The 17,811-nt window shown below is 47.4% G+C and overlaps 1 protein-coding gene across 3 annotated transcripts in view; it reads left to right on the top strand.

The window, feature by feature from the left end:
• MGAT3 (beta-1,4-mannosyl-glycoprotein 4-beta-N-acetylglucosaminyltransferase) overlaps positions 1-17,811 on the top strand; it is a 98,317-nt gene that overhangs the window by 36,230 nt on the left and 44,276 nt on the right. Inside the window, exon 1 of one of the 3 annotated variants that reach the window (XM_078683445.1) lies at positions 15,293-15,453. The exons of the other annotated variants lie outside the window; for them this stretch is intronic. Within the exon in view, the coding sequence (XP_078539571.1) occupies positions 15,410-15,453 (44 nt within the window). The 5' untranslated portion in view covers positions 15,293-15,409. Of the gene's footprint in view, positions 1-15,292; positions 15,454-17,811 lie in introns of those variants that run through there. 3 annotated transcript variants of the gene reach the window in all.

Below are 17,811 nucleotides of genomic sequence, written 5' to 3'. Positions count from 1 at the left end.
CACCAGCCCCTCTCGCCCTCCCCATCCCTGTCACTCACCAGCCCCTCTCGCCCTCCCCATCCCTGTCACTCACCAGCCCCTCTCGCCCTCCCCATCACTGTCACTCACCAGCCCCTCTCGCCCTCCCCTTCACTGTCACTCACCAGCCCCTCTCGCCCTCCCCATCACTGTCTCTCACCAGCCCCTCTCGCCCTCCCCATCTCTGCCACTCTCCAGCCTATCTCGCCCTCCCCATCCCTGTCACTCTCCAGCCTACCTCGCCCTCCCCATCCCTGTCACTCACCAGCCCCTCTCGCCCTCCCCATCGCTGTCACTCACCAGCCCCTCTCGCCCTCCCCATCGCTGTCACTCACCAGCCCCTCTCGCCCTCCCCATCCCTGTCACTCACCAGCCCCTCTCACCCTCCCCATCGCTGTCACTCACCAGCCCCTCTCGCCCTCCCCATCGCTGTCACTCACCAGCCCCTCTCGCCCTCCCCATCGCTGTCACTCACCAGCCCCTCTCGCCCTCCCCATCCCTGTCACTCACCAGCCCCTCTCGCCCTCCCCATCCCTGTCACTCACCAGCCCCTCTCGCCCTCCCCATCACTGTCACTCACCAGCCCCTCTCGCCCTCCCCATCACTGTCTCTCACCAGCCCCTCTCGCCCTCCCTGTCACTCACCAGCCCCTTTCGCCCTCCCCATCACTGTCACTCACCAGCCCCTCTCGCCCTCCCCATCACTGTCACTCACCAGCCCCTCTCGCCCTCCCTGTCACTCACCAGCCCCTCTCGCCCTCCCCATCCCTGTCACTCACCAGCCCCTCTCGCCCTCCCTATCCCTTTCACTCACCAGCCCCTCTCGCCCTCCCCATCCCTGTCACTCCCCATCGCGGTCACTCTCCAGCCCCTCACCCTCCCCATCGCAGTCACGCTTAGAGTCAAAGTTACCCTGTCCTCCCTGTCTAATGTCTGCTTCATGTCACACACTTCCAGCCTTTGTCGCCCTCCCTGACCCGTCACACTCTCTGCTTCCAGAACCTTCCTCGTGCCCTTCACCCTCTGCCACACTCCCAATACAGCTGCCACCCATCCTGGTCACTCCCAATCCAGGGCAGCTGCGATTCCAGAAAAAGAGCGAGCGAGAGACCGTGTCTAGTGGGCCAGTCTCCCCTTTCTGACCACACAGCTCTTCGTCTTCGGATCTTTCCTTCCCCGGATCTGATCTTTCTGGCCTGGGTTGGGTTTCTCCTGCCATCGCCCTCGTACATGGTTCAACTTCTGACAGAAGGCAGATTGTCTCCTTAATGTAATGCTGGGCCAGGATTTATATTGCATTACTAATCAAATTGGAGTGCGCCCACATGCTGCATTCACTGTGCGATCATTGTATGATGGGCTGTCAGCAGCAGCATAACATGGACGCCCGTGGGCCGATGTGACGTCCCTTCACCGTCACGTGAGTGCGCGCGCCAACCTCTGAATCGTGCTTAAGACCAGAGAGATGGGCCTGTCCAGGTATGCATGATGCTCGTTCTCAGTCCATGACAATGGGCCTTCCAGTCCGGTCCAAAAGAAATCCCGAAACGGAGCTTTCGCCATAGTGGACTCTACACTCAGGAGTCTGCCATCTTTGCAGATGTAAAAGGGTGTCACCTCTGGGCCAGTCTGGTCCACCTCACATACATGTAGTCTCGGACTCCCGCGTATGGCAGCCCAGACTCCCGCGTATGGCAGCCCAGTCCAGAGGAAATCTTAGATATGTACTTCCAGCCCTAGGCCCTATGCTATATGTAGTATGCCACTTCTAGGCGTAGGCCAGTCCATATACAGTTGTCCAGAAGCAATCCTAAACCCGTGCGCTCCTCTATACTGGAATGTTGGTTTTAAAAGTGTGTGCGTGGTTGTAAATGCAGTGCGAGGGTCGTCGTATACATACGTGTTCACTTTCTGACTATTACAATCTGAGGTTTCCTTGGGCTGGCCTATCAGACCTGGTGGTATTGGCATGTGTTTTCATGACGAATTGCACACGCTGGTGGGGGGTGGATGCCATTGTTTTATGCACTCTCTTGTCCTACAACAATGTTTCATTATTTTTGCTACGTTCGTGGAGAAGTGATGGGAAATGTTTCTTGACCGGTTTTTTCAAAATAGTTTTTAGTGGGGAATCTTTGAGATTGCCATTATCCATCATCTGCAGATTGTAACAAAAAAATGTCTTTAGCTCAAACTGTTCAAAAGTAACTAAGAACTAAACAAGCATTTACAATGCAATGGTTTTGCCTTTGTTAAAGTTAGAGCTATTGGCATTGCTCTTGACATTATATTTATTTATGTTTTTTTAACATAAATAAATGGCATTGCCATTTACAATGCCACTAGCTTTATCTCTCGCAAATGACACACACAAACACACACAGAGCCCCCCCACACACACACCCATACAGAGCCCCCCCACACACACCCACACAGCCCCCCACACACACAGCCACACAAAGCTTCCCACACACACAGCCACACAAAGCTTCCCACACACACAGCTACACAGAGCCCTCCACACACACCCACACAGCACAAGCAGGCAACAGGGGCACACGGAGGCACAAGCAGTGGGTGCATCGGTGGAGCTGAGTGGTGGGTGCATCGGTGGAGCTGTGTCGGTGGAGCTGTGTGGTGGGTGCATCGGTGGAACTGTGTCGGTGGAGCTGTGTGGTGGGTGCATCGGTGGAGCTGGGTGGTGGGTGCATCGGTGGAGCTGTGTCGGTGGAGCTGTGTGGTGGCTGCATCGGTGGAGCTGTGTGGTGGGTGCATCGGTGGAGCTGGGTGGTGGGAGCATCGGTGGAGCTGTGTCGGTGGAGCTGTGTGGTGGCTGCATCGGTGGAGCTGTGTGGTGGTTGCATCGGTGAAGCTGTGTGGTGGTTGCATCGGTGGAGCTGTGTCGGTGGAGCTGTGTGGTGGCTGCATCGGTGGAGCTGGGTGGTGGGTGCATCGGTGGAGCTGTGTGGTGGGTGCATCGGTGGAGCTCTGTGGTGGGTGCATCTGTAGGGCTGTGTGGTGGGTGCCTCGGTGGAGCTGTGTGGTGGGTGCCTCGGTGGAGCTGTGTGGTGGGTGCCTCAGTGGAGCTGTGTGGTGGGTGCATCGGTGGTGCTGTGTCGGTGGAGCTGTGTGGTGGGTGCATCAGTGGAGCTGTGTGGTGGGTGCATCTGTGGAGCTGTGTGGTGGGGGCATTGTAGAGCTGTGTGGTGGGGGCATGGTAGAGCTGTGTGGTGGGTGCCTCGGTGGAGCTGTGTGGTGGGTGCCTCGGTGGAGCTGTGTGGTGGGTGCCTCGGTGGAGCTGTGTCGGTGGAGCTGTGTGGTGGGTGCATCGGTGGAGCTGGGTGGTGGGTGCATCGGTGGAGCTGTGTCGGTGGAGCTGTGTGGTGGCTGCATCGGTGGAGCTGTGTGGTGGCTGCATCGGTGGAGCTGTGTGGTGGCTGCATCGGTGGAGCTGTGCGGTGGGTGCATCGGTGGAGCTGTGCGGTGGGTGCATCGGTGGAGCTGTGTGATGGCTGTGGAGTGAAAACTGGAATGTTGCTTCTCTTGTGAACTGGCTTTAATTTCCATCTTTGTTCTACGTGTTACAACTTGAGGCATATTTAAATCAGTTGTGCTAATGTCCGATCCCGGAAACTGCATTGTGCACACTTCTAATTTCAGGGCCTCAAGTAGCAGTCACTGTGTTTTATTTGGGAACAACTCGTCTCTGGTGGTTGTTCTCTAGGAAGATAATGCAGGGGTGCGAATGGAGATGTCTGGAGTGAATGGGACGAAGGGCTGTTTTTTTTTCTTCTTCAATTTGCATCACGGGACCTGTGTATTAATGTCAACCTTTTTGTTGCCTCGCGAATGAGGTTGATTTCATCACATACATTCAATGAGGACTAAACCTCTTTAGGAAGGTGTTGCAGGTTTGCAAAAATGGTGTTTGACACAGGACTCTATTTTCACCCCAATATATCAGCAGTTATGCTAATTTTTAGTTAATCAACCCCAATGTTAAACAAAATAAGCACCAATTTGCCAGAAGACTCAGCCTGACACTTGACTTCTGTCTTTGAGGTACAGCAAATGTGGGAAGATGGATACAGAATCTAAAAGAACCTTTATTTATTGATTGCACTTATGCGATCCACCAAAATTCGGCTCACAACCGACCAATGGGTCGCCACCCACAGATTGCCAAACAATGGTCTAATCCTCAATCCTGCTGCAATGCCAATAAAATTATACAAGACATACTTTGCTCCAAGTCTGCCCGTATCTTAGAGATGACTCTAATGCTATCATGTTGTGCCACGTTATGTAGCGCACTCAACGAGGCCAGGCTTTATAGCCAGCAGTGGTCTGTCTTCTGAGACTTGTAGGTTTATTATTTTTTTTTTTTAGGTCTCGCTTATCAACACCTTCAGCTGACTGGTGTAAAAAACCTGCTGTGAATTATATAACAGTCGGCTTAGCCACTCACTCATGATCGGATGGCTTTATCGTCCATCTCCCTTTCGTGCTTCTGATTCCCAAGGCTTTCCTCACTAGTCATATGTTTGTCCTGCAAATAAGCATTTCAGAGTCACAGGGTTTAGATTGGATGGAAGGTATCCTTCCACTGCCGACATCAGACTGAAGTGCATATCAGGAACTATTGTGCTTCCCTACTGCCCCTAGTTCCCCAGCCCTTCGCTTTAATAAACCTTTTCAGTCCTCCCAATCCTTTTATTTATTAGAACCCCCTTTACCTGTGGCCAATTGCACCAGCACCCTCGAGCTTTGAGTGCTACCTCCTGCACCATCAGTAGCAGACATATTAAAATGGCACAGATGGTCGCTTTGGATCAGCCAATCTGTGGTGGACATTTTTGAGTTTCTTAAAGCATAAGAAAATTAATTCAAAGATAACCATCAAGGATGCGCTCGCCATCGCGGATCCATCTGGGAGAGAGAAAAAACCATTGGCAAAGTCCAACAGATTTCACAAGCAAGACCTACGGGCTTTGTCAATGCCTGTTGACAGAAATATAGGCTTTGAAGTCAAGACATGTTAAATGATGTTGGTTTATAAACCAGTTCTGAGTGTAACATACTTGACTTGGGACCACTTAGCAGAGTTGTAACTAACTGCTCCCCTACCCAACATATGTCAGAGGCAAGTTATACATCGGTAGTCTTAAATGTAATAAATACAAAGTTTGATAATGGCAATATCATACTGGAAAATGTGGACTAAATAACAATACGGATTACTAAATTAAAACACCAAAGCTTTTATTGGCAGTTTATTTCCTTGAAGTTTGTCCACATCTGATTTACTCCCTTACAAGCACTTTAAATGAACTCACCTACAAACGGTCTGGAGAAGGTCTTTAACAATAGTGCTCTCAAGGATGCAGCGTTTCTATAGGTTCAAAGGGACACAGTTACTGACAACTGAGTGAAGTAAAGACGACGGCAAGCGTTTCAACATTGACTTCATTCTGGTTGCCAATGACAAGGAAAATTTTCAAGGCCTGCCTCTGCATAATGTGATCAGGTCCTGACAACGTTTTCCATACAACTCACCATTCATAGAACGGACACACAGAGACATAAGACCAGAGGATGAGTGTAACCCGCAAAACACTTGTAAAGTGTTGTCGTGGAAATGAATGAAAGTAATTGGGCGACCAAAATAAAATAAAATACAAAGTATGTCATTGATAATGTTCTTTTGATGCGGGTTCTACCGGAATAGAAATTCTTAAGGATTTGTTGAGAGCAAGAGCACGAGGAATCTTCACAGACGGAATGTCCATTCTAAACATGCAAAGGGTGCTTCCATTAACTCCAGCACATGCTTTGCAAAACTTTAAAGCAGAAGCTCCAACTCGCAAGCATAGAGTTTCACTTTTACCTCTGCCCCTCCTTGCTCAATGACAATCAACGCTCTCTAAAGTCAGCCTGCTTAAACCGAAGTACGGCCGCCGGGGTCAGGTCTGCGGGAGGACATGACGAGCGACGAGTGAAGGTAGGAGACAGGGGGAGAGAGGTTGGGGCAGGAAGGCAGGGGAAGAGAGGAGGGAAAAAAAAAAAAAAAAAATCGACTCACCTGCACCTTGCGACGGCGGCACTTCTCCGGTCTCCCTCTTCGGCATGGGAGACCGGCAACGTCGACAATCTCTCTGGCACTTCTCCGGTCTCCCTCTTCGGCATGGGAGACCGGCAACGTCCTCCGCATCTCCCGGGGTTCCCTCCAGGCCACGGGAGCCCCGCGGGCGCCGCCATACTTCTTGCCGTCTTCCTTCTTCCCCCGGGCTGCGGGGGGCGGGCACTTCCGGCCGGCCGCGCTAGGATTGGCCGGCCGGCCAGTCACGGGGCGGGAAACGGGGGAGGAGAGACGCAGAAGTGCCGGCAATGCCGGACCAGACTCGGGGGCGTTCCCGGCGTCGCGTGACGTCGGCAAAAGCCAAAGAATGTCAGGAACGCCCCCGTGTCTGGTCCGGCATTGACGGACAGGCCCCTCATCCAATGGCTAGGCTCCATTTACGGAGCCAGCCAATGAATGACGAGGGCCGACCCAAAGCACACTACAGTTCTCATCAGGTTTTCGCCTGCGCGAAAAAGCTGCGCAGAGCGCAGCTTTCGCCAGGCAAAACCTAAAAAGCAGGGACAAGTGTGGCTGCGCAGTGGACGGCCCCTTGCAAAAGTTGACTGGTCACCTTTCTGCCTCTTATTTCTATCTTTGGGTATTAAACTGGTCCTGACGAGGTCAACCAATACCTTGACAGTGTTAACAAATGTAAGCATGACAAAATAATGAAGTAATACTATCACAAACTATCTCATTACGCTGCATAATTTGCCATTTCTTGCTGCATTATTTACTTAATCCTGCCACATGGTTATAACACTGCCATACCTGTGGCATTTCTTTGCATATTGTGGGCATTTGATATAGCACAAACTGACATAATGCTGCCCCAGGCATAATGTTGGTCATTTATGTCATGTTGTGAGGATGCGTCACACTTTGGCGCCCACCCCTGCATTAATGATGGTTGTGGCATAATAGTGGTAATTCTTTGCATATCGTGGTCGTTTAGGACATGTCTCAAAATGGCACCCACTAGGGGGATCTATTGAAGGAGTATGTAGTTCCTAGGTATTGTGGGATTGCAGTGATGTGGTAGGTCGCAGGCCATTGACTGCGCAGGAGGCCAAACCACACACTGCATGGTTACTTTACTCCTGCAATCGCAAGCGGCCAAACCGCATACCCCGCAGTTACTTTACTCCTGCAATACCTAAGGGGCCTGATAACTCGTCCTACAGAGTCGGAAGCTGAAATTCAAGTATAGTTCTGAAGACCCATTGCTGAAGTTTTTCTTTCATGGTATTCCTTTCATAACTGGCGAGGGTAGGTCATTCACTATATTGACTAGGCTTCTTTTTATTTTTAAAACATTTTTTGTAGTTATCAAATTTACCAAAGTAAAAGAATCCTACATCATATTTGATAGGTCACCAGTTCACTTGGAATTTGGCTTAGTGTTCCAAGCCTTGTCCCGACAGAGTGAGTTTATTACATTTTGCACAAAGTTGTAACAAGCAAAGGAGCCCTCTTTGACCCGAGTTATTTGGGCGGAGGTCGGATTCGGTAGGAAATCTAAATCTACCTCTTGGGTAGAGCATTTCCTCTGCACTGAGCATCGTAGGGCTCTGCTCTCAATAGGCCCATCTTTTAAGCCAGTCGTAAACAAGTTAGTTAGACTCTCTTCTTGTATCTGCAGGATAAGAATAAATTTGCCAAGAAAGCCAATGCTCGTTAACTCTTGTTTGTTTAAAACCACAGCTATATCTGAGCGCCACGTTTTCCTATCACTATAACTTAAAATACACACTGCTAAAAAAGAACGGGTTATCTTCCCTCAAAATACATACTCCACTCTGGAATTGTACTTGGGCAACACAATCCGGTCGCCTATGTAGATATAAAGAAGAATCGATAAGGCATAGTTTGTGTGTTTGTCCAGATCTGACTGACGCAGAAATGTTTTAACGCTCACACTTCAACACTTGACATATATGATCATGTAGGGCGGCTGTGATCAGTTCTAAGTGGGAACCACTTGCACCTCTCCTGTAATTTTTTTAAATATATTGAACGGGTACGCTAAGATGTCATTATATTGACCTACAGGGTCAGGCAGTAGAACTATAGTTCTTTCCTTGCTGGCCCAAATTTTGTTCAATCGAAGTGCTTTGGCACCTTCTGTTCATGTAAGGGTCACTTTTCGTACAGCTACTTTTACAAAGTGTTTTAACCCCTGAAGGAAGAACGGCAACGCGTTCTGCATACGCATTGGAACTGTTCTGCACAGTCACTTACAGAAAATATTTTAAACCTGTAGGTAGCATGGTGACATATTTTATGTAACTTAAACAATTGGGTAGGGCCAACTAGATTTACTATTTAATTGCTTTTTGCGACAGTTTTAAGGGGGACTCGCTAAAATAGATATGATCCAGGTGTCTGTCAGACTACCATTGGGTTGGTGTTTATTGCAAATGGAATTATTTTTTGCTCCTAATCAGCCTATGAACGTGTTTTATGGATGAGTTTATCGGTACTGGATGCTGTTTGGTATGTGTACCTCATTTGGAATATTAACACCCCTTCACTGCGGCGGCTATTCCGCCGCAGTGCTAAGGGGGCGGGGCGGCCGCACGGCGCTCCAGTGCTCGTGACGGAACCGCTCCGTCACGAGCCTCGGGCGCGCTGTGCTTGTGACGGAACGGTTCCGTCACGGCCCTGCCAGCCCAATAGAACGCTCAGCGCAGGCGTGGAATTCGCGCCACGCAGGGCGGCGAGCGGGCCGTGACGGAACCATTCCGTCACAAGCACAGCACACCCGAGGCTTGTGACGGAACAGTTCCGTCCCAAGCATGCAAGGGGTTAAACCTGTTTTAATAGCTCGTTTTATGCCCTAACCCAAAATTGCTGATCGACATTATTTTTATCAATCTATACTTGGTTTTATAGTGTTGATGTGATAATTTGTGATGGTTTTTATTAACTGTAAACTATAAAATTGAATTAAGCCTTTGATGACATTATGACTATTGTCATTTCAATCCTGAGCTGTTAATATGAATCTTTGTGATCTGTCTAGCTCTGCTATCTGCAGCCTAAGCTTGTGAGTTCTGTGTAACTTTTAATTTGTTTCACACGGTCCTTTCTAAGAAGGGCATTCTCATGGTGTAGGAGAACTAACAGTATGGAAAACCTGAAGGGGGGGATGCAGTAGAGAAAGATGCCATATACATTTTAAAAACTAATAGACCAGAGTAAAATTGGAATTTCAGATCTTTTGAACTGCCCCATGTATGTGTTTTTCCCCAATTTTTAGTGAAACTGGTCTGAAAAGGGCAGAGTTGTCTCAGTGTTTCAAAGTTTTCCGCAGGATGGTAAACCCAAAAATCCCTAGTCAGGGTCAACCGCTACTAATGACGACAACCAAGTACATTACAGAGGCACCAAAAGACGGCACGTCGGCCAATGGTTATTTTTTAAAATGTATTTATAGTGTTTTATATAGAGCAAAAATGACCATCAATGTATCAGAGCACTGTACAAAGAGAGCTGATGAGTTTTGCGTTACAGTAAAGCACCAAACACTTATGATACGATGTACATAGCAGTCGAAGAGCATGTTACAACACAATAAGATACAAAATGAAATAGGGTGAATGACGGTTAGAAAAAGTTCTCTTATGACTCAAGTTTTTCTAGTAGTAAGGATATAACTTCCTTCTTGAAAAGCCTGAAGGAGGTAATTGCTATAGTTGAGGGTGGTAGTGAGTTAAATACTTTTGAAGCAGATCCGGCAAAAGTGCGGCCGTATGTTTTTTTGTTTTTTTTAATCTAACTGGTTCTACTATGAGGGATTTAGCACTTCTAGAATTCCCTTTGCCTCCTGAAAGTTTGACCCTATTCGCCATGTTTTTAGGACTAGAATTGTGTGTAGAACTTTGTATGTCATGCAAGCGCCCTTCAGTTTAATCCTTCCTTCCACTGGGAGCCGGTTAAGGGCTCTGAGTGAAGGGGAAAGGTGACCACAACGCTGTGTGGCTGTTAGGAGTCTTGCTGCTGCATTTATTGTCTCTTTCACTGGGGCTAGGCTGGCGTTAGGAATACCGATGAGTGTGGCATTCCCATAGTCCAGTCTTGAGGGCACTAGAGATTGTACCACTGTTTTGAGGTCTCCAAGCAGTAAGAATGGTTTTATTTTTATAAGGAGTAGATGTAGGTCAGTGCTTCTGGTTGCAGCTTGTATGTGAGATTGCATGTTTAGATTAGAATCTAGGTTGTGATGCTTTACTAAGTCGCAGATGGTTGTGGTGCAGTTTACAGAATTGGGGTTAAACGACCATTGTTGAGGTTGTTGGGTTCTAAAGGGTGGGGAGAAGAGAATTCATTTGGTTTTCAGCAGATTTAGGTTCAGATGGTTGTGTGCCAGCCAGTCTTGTGTTTTCCTCATGGTGTCCTCCAGATATCCTTTTGAGAGGAGAGTGTGATACATGTGGTACGAGACTTTTGATTGTTTAAGGATTTCCGTGAAGGGTTCCATGTAAAGATGGAAGAGTGTCGGTGAAATTGTAGATCCTCTACGTCAGATTGGGTGTTGTTGATTTTAACTCTTTGTCCGGTCTGCAAGGAGAAGGTGGACCAGTAAAGGACGGCTCTTGATAGGCCCATTCTGAATTCAAGAGTTTCTCTGAGGCGTTTGTGGCTGACCGTGTTAAATGCTGTTGATAAATCCAAAATTATTAGGAGACAGGATTCGTTTTGGTCTAGTGATGTTTGGATATCATCAAGGATATTTAGAATAGTGACCTCGGTGTTGTGACCAGGCCTGAAACCTGATGAGTGATTATCTAATAGATTACAATTCTTAATGTTTTCACATAGCTGATCATGGGTGCATTTCTCAACCAATTTAGCCCCCAAAAGGCAGATTGGATACAGGTCGGAAGCTGCTTAAGTCTTTATGGTCCGTGCCCGGTTTTTTTAGTAGGGCAGATACTTGGCCCATCTTCAGGCATTCTGGGAGGGATCTTGTTGGAAAGATGCTGTCACAATTCTTGTCCATAGGGGAGTGATGGATTGGTGGATCTCTCTCAGTAAGTGCGAGGGAATGGGGTCATCAATGTGTGTGGTGGGGTTTATTAACTGAATGGTATTCTGGATTTCCCCCTCAGATTGAGATCTGAAACTGTTCAAGAAGGCTCCGTTTTTGCTTGGGACAATTGGGATTTAGGATTTGTGACCTTGCTGTGAGAGTGGGGTAGATGGATTCCCTATGTTGGGCACTAGCTTGGCAGGAAATGGAGTTGCTTATGCTTGCAATTTAGTTGAGAAGCCTTTGCAAAGGTCGTTCGAGTTGTCTTCAATTGTGGGAAACGCACATTTTCCTGATTGTTGTTTTATATTGTCAAAGAGTTTTCTAGGCCTGTTCTTCAGTCCGTCTAGTTTTGATCTGATTGCTATTGTTTTGGCTTTCCAGATACTCATTTGTACGAGATTCTTTTCCTTGTCAATTGTTTGAGAAGGGTAGTGTTTGGGTCCTTCCTCCATAGTCGTTCCAGATGCCTAAGTTGTCTTCTTTCATTGCTCATATTTTGGTTGAACCACTTTACTGTTTTTTTTTTTCTTTTGCCTTTTGAGACTTAGTGGAGCCACCTTCTGAGCTTTGTCGTTTATACTGCTGTTGTAGATATACATCAGTTCTTGAACCGATGTTAGGTTGGTCAGGAGCGCCAAGGAGGTTTGGCACAGATCCACCATTTCAGTTCTGTTTATGTGGCTGTAATCCCTCTCCCCAACTTTTATCCCTTCTTGTTTGACCTATGATTTTTGCTTCTCGTGTGGATATTTGAAAATTAATTTGATTGTGAGCTGACCAGTCTGTCGGGTGATGTCTAGCATGATTACTCATCCCTTTTTAGCGATGATGTCAAGTGTAGGCCCTTTGTTGTGAGTTGGTCTCTCGCATGCTTGAATAATGCTGAGGTCCTGAAGCAGGTTATTGAGTGCTGCCACAATGGGGTCTTTGTCATTGTTCCAGTGCAGGTTGAAATCTCTGAGTCTTATTGTCTTGGAGAGTGAAGTAGCATTGATTGTAATTGTTTACATAAGGTGCTCAAAGAAGAGTTAGTAGTTCCCAGGTGGATGATATACAAGGAGTGTTTGCACTAGGAGTTTCTTTTCAAGCTTGATTTCAGCTCCCGGGAGTTCCCACGATGACCTCTCTTCTAGTGAGTGAGTTTACGGTTAGGGAGTGACTTTAGAATTCAGGGGTCTCCAACCATTTGCTCGTGAGCTACGGTAGCTCTTGTGCTAACTCTGAGTAGCTCACCTGTGTGGAGCCCAGCTTATTAAATTAGAAACATTTTGCTTGGTTGAATTAATATACATATAAAGAAATTGAAATTATACTGCACTAAGAATATTAGTAGATGTTAATGTGTTTTTTTAACATAAGTAGCTCTCAATACAGAAAAGGTCGGAGACCCCTGCTTTAGATTGTAGTGAGACCTCCCCACCCCCCCCCCGCCCCCCATTTCTTCAATGTGCGGTCTCAATGTAAAATGGCATAATTTGGGGGAATGAGAAGGTCCAGTATTGGGGCAGCTGTTTTTTTTAGACCGGTTTTGGTTAGAATGAGAATGTCCAGATCATGCGCAAAGATCACACCTGCTGTGGCGTTTGCGTGTTTCGCAGCTCATCTGCAATTGTGCAGCATGCATTTCAGGTTTGTCACTGTTTTCAGAGTTACTGTGGTGGACAATGTGTTTGTTACAATCTGGATCAGGTTGTTGTGATCGGCTTGTAGTGAGTTGTATCTCCGTTTTTGTTCGTATTGTTATTCTTGTATCCGAAGTACAGGTGGTTTCTGTGGGTGATGCCTGGATAGTAACCCTGCCAACCAGTGTGTAAGTGATTATAGAGTCCAAAGGGCATGTGCTGCAACTGCCTTCACACAATAAGTAACCTAGCATTAATAACAAGAAGGGCCTAGCTTCTCCCTTATGACCTGGAGCTCTGTGCACCTCCTACCTTTAACACTGGGAGTGGTCAAACAGTCCCAATGCCCTGCAGCTCTCTATGCTAATGCCAGGCATAAACTCTGTCCTAGAGACTAACCAGGCCAGCTGTTTCAATGGACCCTGAGCTCTTCCTAACTTTCAGACCAGTGTAGTTAACGCTGATCTAGTAACCTAGAGATGTGTTCCCCCTACATTTAAAATAAGGAACAGAGTTCCTCTGTCGGCCAAGTTCAAGTGGCTCATCCTTTCTAAGTTTTTGATTTGCACTTCGGACCTTGTAGTTATAGTTTTGTAATGTTAAAAAGTAGGAATACAAGTTCCATAATGCAAAGGGAAACCCTAGATGAACCACATGCGCATGGATTTAGGAAACTTGGGAACTCTCCAAGGATGTAGCAGCCTGTCCTACAGTGAACTGGAGCTCTGTGCCTGCCAAACTTTCATAGAGCTGGACTGGCTTGTCGTAGTGTCTTCAAACGTTTATTTATTTTTTATTTATAAAGTTTTATATAGCGCGAACAAGATCCCGAACGATATCAGAGCGCTTTATAAAAATTATGGAGGGAGGGACATAAGAGCAATGACGACATCGAGTAAGAATACAAAAAAAAACAATGTTGTGCTATTTTTACCAGTAATACAAACTGGACCAGCTTGACCTGGAGATCTGTGCCCCCTCCCTCGCACCGACTTAAATCCAAGAGGGAGCAGCTGGTTTTAGTGGCCTGGAGATCTGTGCCCCCCCCCCCCCACACCCCCTCCCTCGTGCTAACTTTAATCCAGGAGGGAGCAGTCGGTTTCAGTGACCTGGGGATCTGTGCCCCCTCCCTAACTTTAATCCAGGAGGGAGCAGTCGGTTTCAGTGACCTGGGGATCTGTGCCCCCTCCCTAACTTTAATCCAGGAGGGAGCAGTCGGTTTCAGTGACCTGGGGATCTGTGCCCCCTCCCTAACTTTCATCCAGGAGGGAGCAGTCGGTTTCAGTGACCTGGGGATCTGTGCCCCCTCCCTAACTTTAATCCAGGAGGGAGCAGTCGGTTTCAGTGACCTGGGGATCTGTGCCCCCTCCCTAACTTTAATCCAGGAGGGAGCAGCCGGTTTTAGTGACCTGGGAATCTGTGCCTCCTCCCTAACTTTAATCCAGGAGGGAGCAGTCGGTTTCAGTGACCTGGGGATCTGTGCCCCCTCCCTAACTTTAATCCAGGAGGGAGCAGCCGGTTTTAGTGACCTGGGAATCTGTGCCTCCTCCTTAACTTTAATCCAGGAGGGAGCAGCCGGTTTTAGTGACCTGGGAATCTGTGCCTCCTCCCTAACTTTAATCCAGGAGGGAGCAGCCGGTTTCAGTGACCTGGGGATCTGTGCCCCCTCCCTAACTTTAATCCAGGAGGGAGCAGTCGGTTTCAGTGACCTGGGGATCTGTGCCCCCTCCCTAACTTTAATCCAGGAGGGAGCCGCTGGTTTTAGTGACCTGGGGATCTCTGCCCCCCTCCCTGGCCCTAACTTTAAAACAGGAGGGAGCAGCCAGTTTTAGGGACCTCGGGATCTATTTTAATGCAGCTGTTTGTACAGCTCTCGACTTTACCAAGTTGGCGCGTGATTAAGTCCGCAGTCCAGTCCATGTTTCTCCTTTGCATTCTGTGATATGCAGTCCTGAGTTTTTAATGAGATGACAGGAATGAATACAAGTCCCAGAATGGGAAGCTACATTTCCACTCCCCCAGCCCCCTTTCCCCGGGCTGAACTACTTACGTTGGGACTTAAGAAACGTGAACTCTGCCTTTAGCGCTATCCTCTCGAGGGCCAGGTAACACCGTGTCTTTCTCTTATCACTAACCCGAGCTCTTCCCATCATTCTCTTCTGCCCACCCCGCCTCCCCGCAGTAGTCCAATGATGGCTGCATTTTTGGTGTCGAAATAGCAGATAGGTGGGCCACTCGTATCCACTCTCGGCGAATCACCCCTACTAATTTCAAAGCGCCTAGAAGTGCTGGTGATCCACGTTTCTTCCTCTGGGAGCTAATAAACAAGAAAACGCTCTGTTATCGCAACAGCTTGCAAGGGTGTGCTATTCGAGCCCTGATGCATCTACCGATTACCGCAATAAAAGAAGATTGCTTATCTATCATTTTACCAGCCAATCCGGAGTCGGGCGCCATTCTGAAGTTTGACCCCGGGCTCGCGCTGCCCCGCCACATACGTCTCTCGACATGTTTCTGCCTGGAAGCCATCGCCTTGCTGTCCTGCCTCTTGTCGTGGGTGACGTCTGCACGGTCCGCCACTCATCGACCACCTTGATCTTTCCGAAGGAACATGCAGACAATGTGCAGAGGGTTTAGGGGCTGCCTGTGGACGAGGTAAGGGGTTTGGGGTGGTTGGGCGGGCGGTGGGGCGAAAGCGGATATCAATGCCTGTGAACCCGATGACTCGCGAATGAGGGTGAAGTCCGATATTTAAGACCATGATCCTGTTAAAGAATGAAGGATACATTAATTTAGGCAGCTGATGCTACTTTGCATAGAGAGCCACTCTATTGATGTCTATGGAGGCATGTTGCTTTTTTAGGAGGGCAAATACGGTCAAAAAGCAGGTGACACCCACCAAATGTGGATGAGTCGACAGGTATGGGTATATACAGGGCACAAGTCCTAAACAAGCATTTGCAATGCAATAGGTGTCGCATTTATGAGAGTTTAAGCTATTGTCATTGTCAAATGCGAGACCTATTTCACTTAAAAGAAGCGGCCGCCATTGTCCGGGGCTGCTTGAAAGTGAAAGCGTGCATGGCGCTCTGAATGTAAAGAAAGCGTGTCCTGTCTGCAGTAGGGAAAACTCATTAAAGAAAATTGGGCTTACAGACTAAATGAGACATACCGTTTTGCGTCTTAAATAAAAGGGCCAGTCGCCATGGGAGGTTAAAAATGCAGACAAGGCGGTAGGTACAAAGGAGGGACTAACAAGCCGATTTACGACTGAAAAGCCAGCCTTTACAAAGGCCAATGACACAAGCCAGTTAAAATATGGGTGGGGCTTCGAAGTCATACTCCAATACTGCATGCCTCGCAGCAGTGCATGCACTGCCCAGACTCAACCTAAAATTCTGATTTCTAATAAAGTCAGTGCTTTAACAGACCAAACACCGTTTGCATCAATGGCCCCTCTTCAAGGCCTTTCCAATGGTTACAAACTTAGTTGACGTCTTTTATTTTGTATTCTATTAAAGTGCAGACCAGCAAAGGCGTTGGGCACTGGACAATAAGAAACTAAACTGAGGAATCAATTGTACGTTTCTTCATACATTATAACATAAGAAAACAAGAACTGGGATGCTCAACCTTGCATATTTGTTTGCAAAATCAAGGAATGTCCTTCACATTTGTGGGAAATGATGCTTTCAGAGCAAAATTTGGTTTGCAAGTATTTCGGATGACTGGTATATGGCAAGTTTGCAGCTTAAAAAAAAACCTTGTGAGTCGACAGGACACTAGTTCGAGCAGAAAATGCTTCTTGGCGAGAAACTTTCGGCCCTAACTGGTCTCCTGGAGGCAAACACACTACATGACACTGCATAAAGGGAGAGTTTGAGAAATTTATGAATAATGTCAGCATCATTTAGATTTACATACAAAAAATGTAAATGGAAATCATTTAGATCAAGGGTGTTCAAAGTACACTCAGGAAGGCCATATCCATGCCACGTTTTCATTATGATTCACTGGATGGATGTCTGTTTTGTGTGGATAGTTTGAAAGTCTGGCATGGAACCAACCTTCGTGGATCTACGTTGGGCACCCCTGATTTAGATAGTCCGTGGCTGTTGTGAAATCAAGGTTTAAACCCTGCAGACTAGTGCTAGTCCACATGTGTGACCTTAGTCGGAGAAAACTTAGAGTGACCCATGGCATACAGAAGTAATTATTGAATGGACATGTCAAAAAGCAACCTTGATGAAAAGGAGTTCACAATTCCAAGGAAATTACTCAACACATTAGGCCTAAAACTTCATGGGTCCTTTCTGCTAGCCTCCTTCTGACAACTTCTTATTTCAATAAAGTGAGGCTATCGGGGGACATTTTGTATGACTGGTTTAAACAGCTGAACGTCTTGGAAGGGTCTGCTGAGTTGCAACTAAACCAAGGGCAGTTGTCAGCAAGTCCAAGCAGCATGCTGAAAGAGTACAAATAGTGCCGGCTAAATTATAAAACGTTGCGATGCTCCATTGTTATTTGACAAGTCCCTTTTACAAAAGAACATACATACAAAATAAACGTTGAATAATGAGTAATCCCTTGCAAAACGAGGCAGGCTAATAAAGAATTATCAAAAACAGCATTTTTTTTCCCGTACAACAAATTTTATAAATGTTTTGAACTTTCTGAACTAGCTCCTACAATAAACAAGCATTGGCGTAGCCAATAGGTCTCGCATTTGGGACCTTATAAGTGTTTAGCCATGCAACAGTTGGTGTTGTTGCACCAAGGATATTCTGCTGCATAACTAAATACTTATATGGTCCAAAAAGCGAGACCTATTGGCTATGCCAATGGTTGTTTGCTTTTTGTTGCTGTTTTCTTAACCCCTTCCGTGCGCCCGTCTGCCATCGACTGCCGACAGGAGCACTCCCTCCCCAGTGCTGCGAATGGCCAATGGCTGACACAGCCCTGCCCACTCTTTAGAACGCCCGGACCGCGGCGGAATTGCCGCCGCGGTTTAGG

This window comes from Lissotriton helveticus, chromosome 1_1, assembly GCF_964261635.1.
Source record: "Lissotriton helveticus chromosome 1_1, aLisHel1.1, whole genome shotgun sequence".
Taxonomy (NCBI): Eukaryota; Metazoa; Chordata; class Amphibia; order Caudata; family Salamandridae; genus Lissotriton; species Lissotriton helveticus.
The sequence above is the reverse complement of the archived record's forward strand: the minus strand, read 5'-3'. Positions and strand labels throughout refer to the sequence as shown.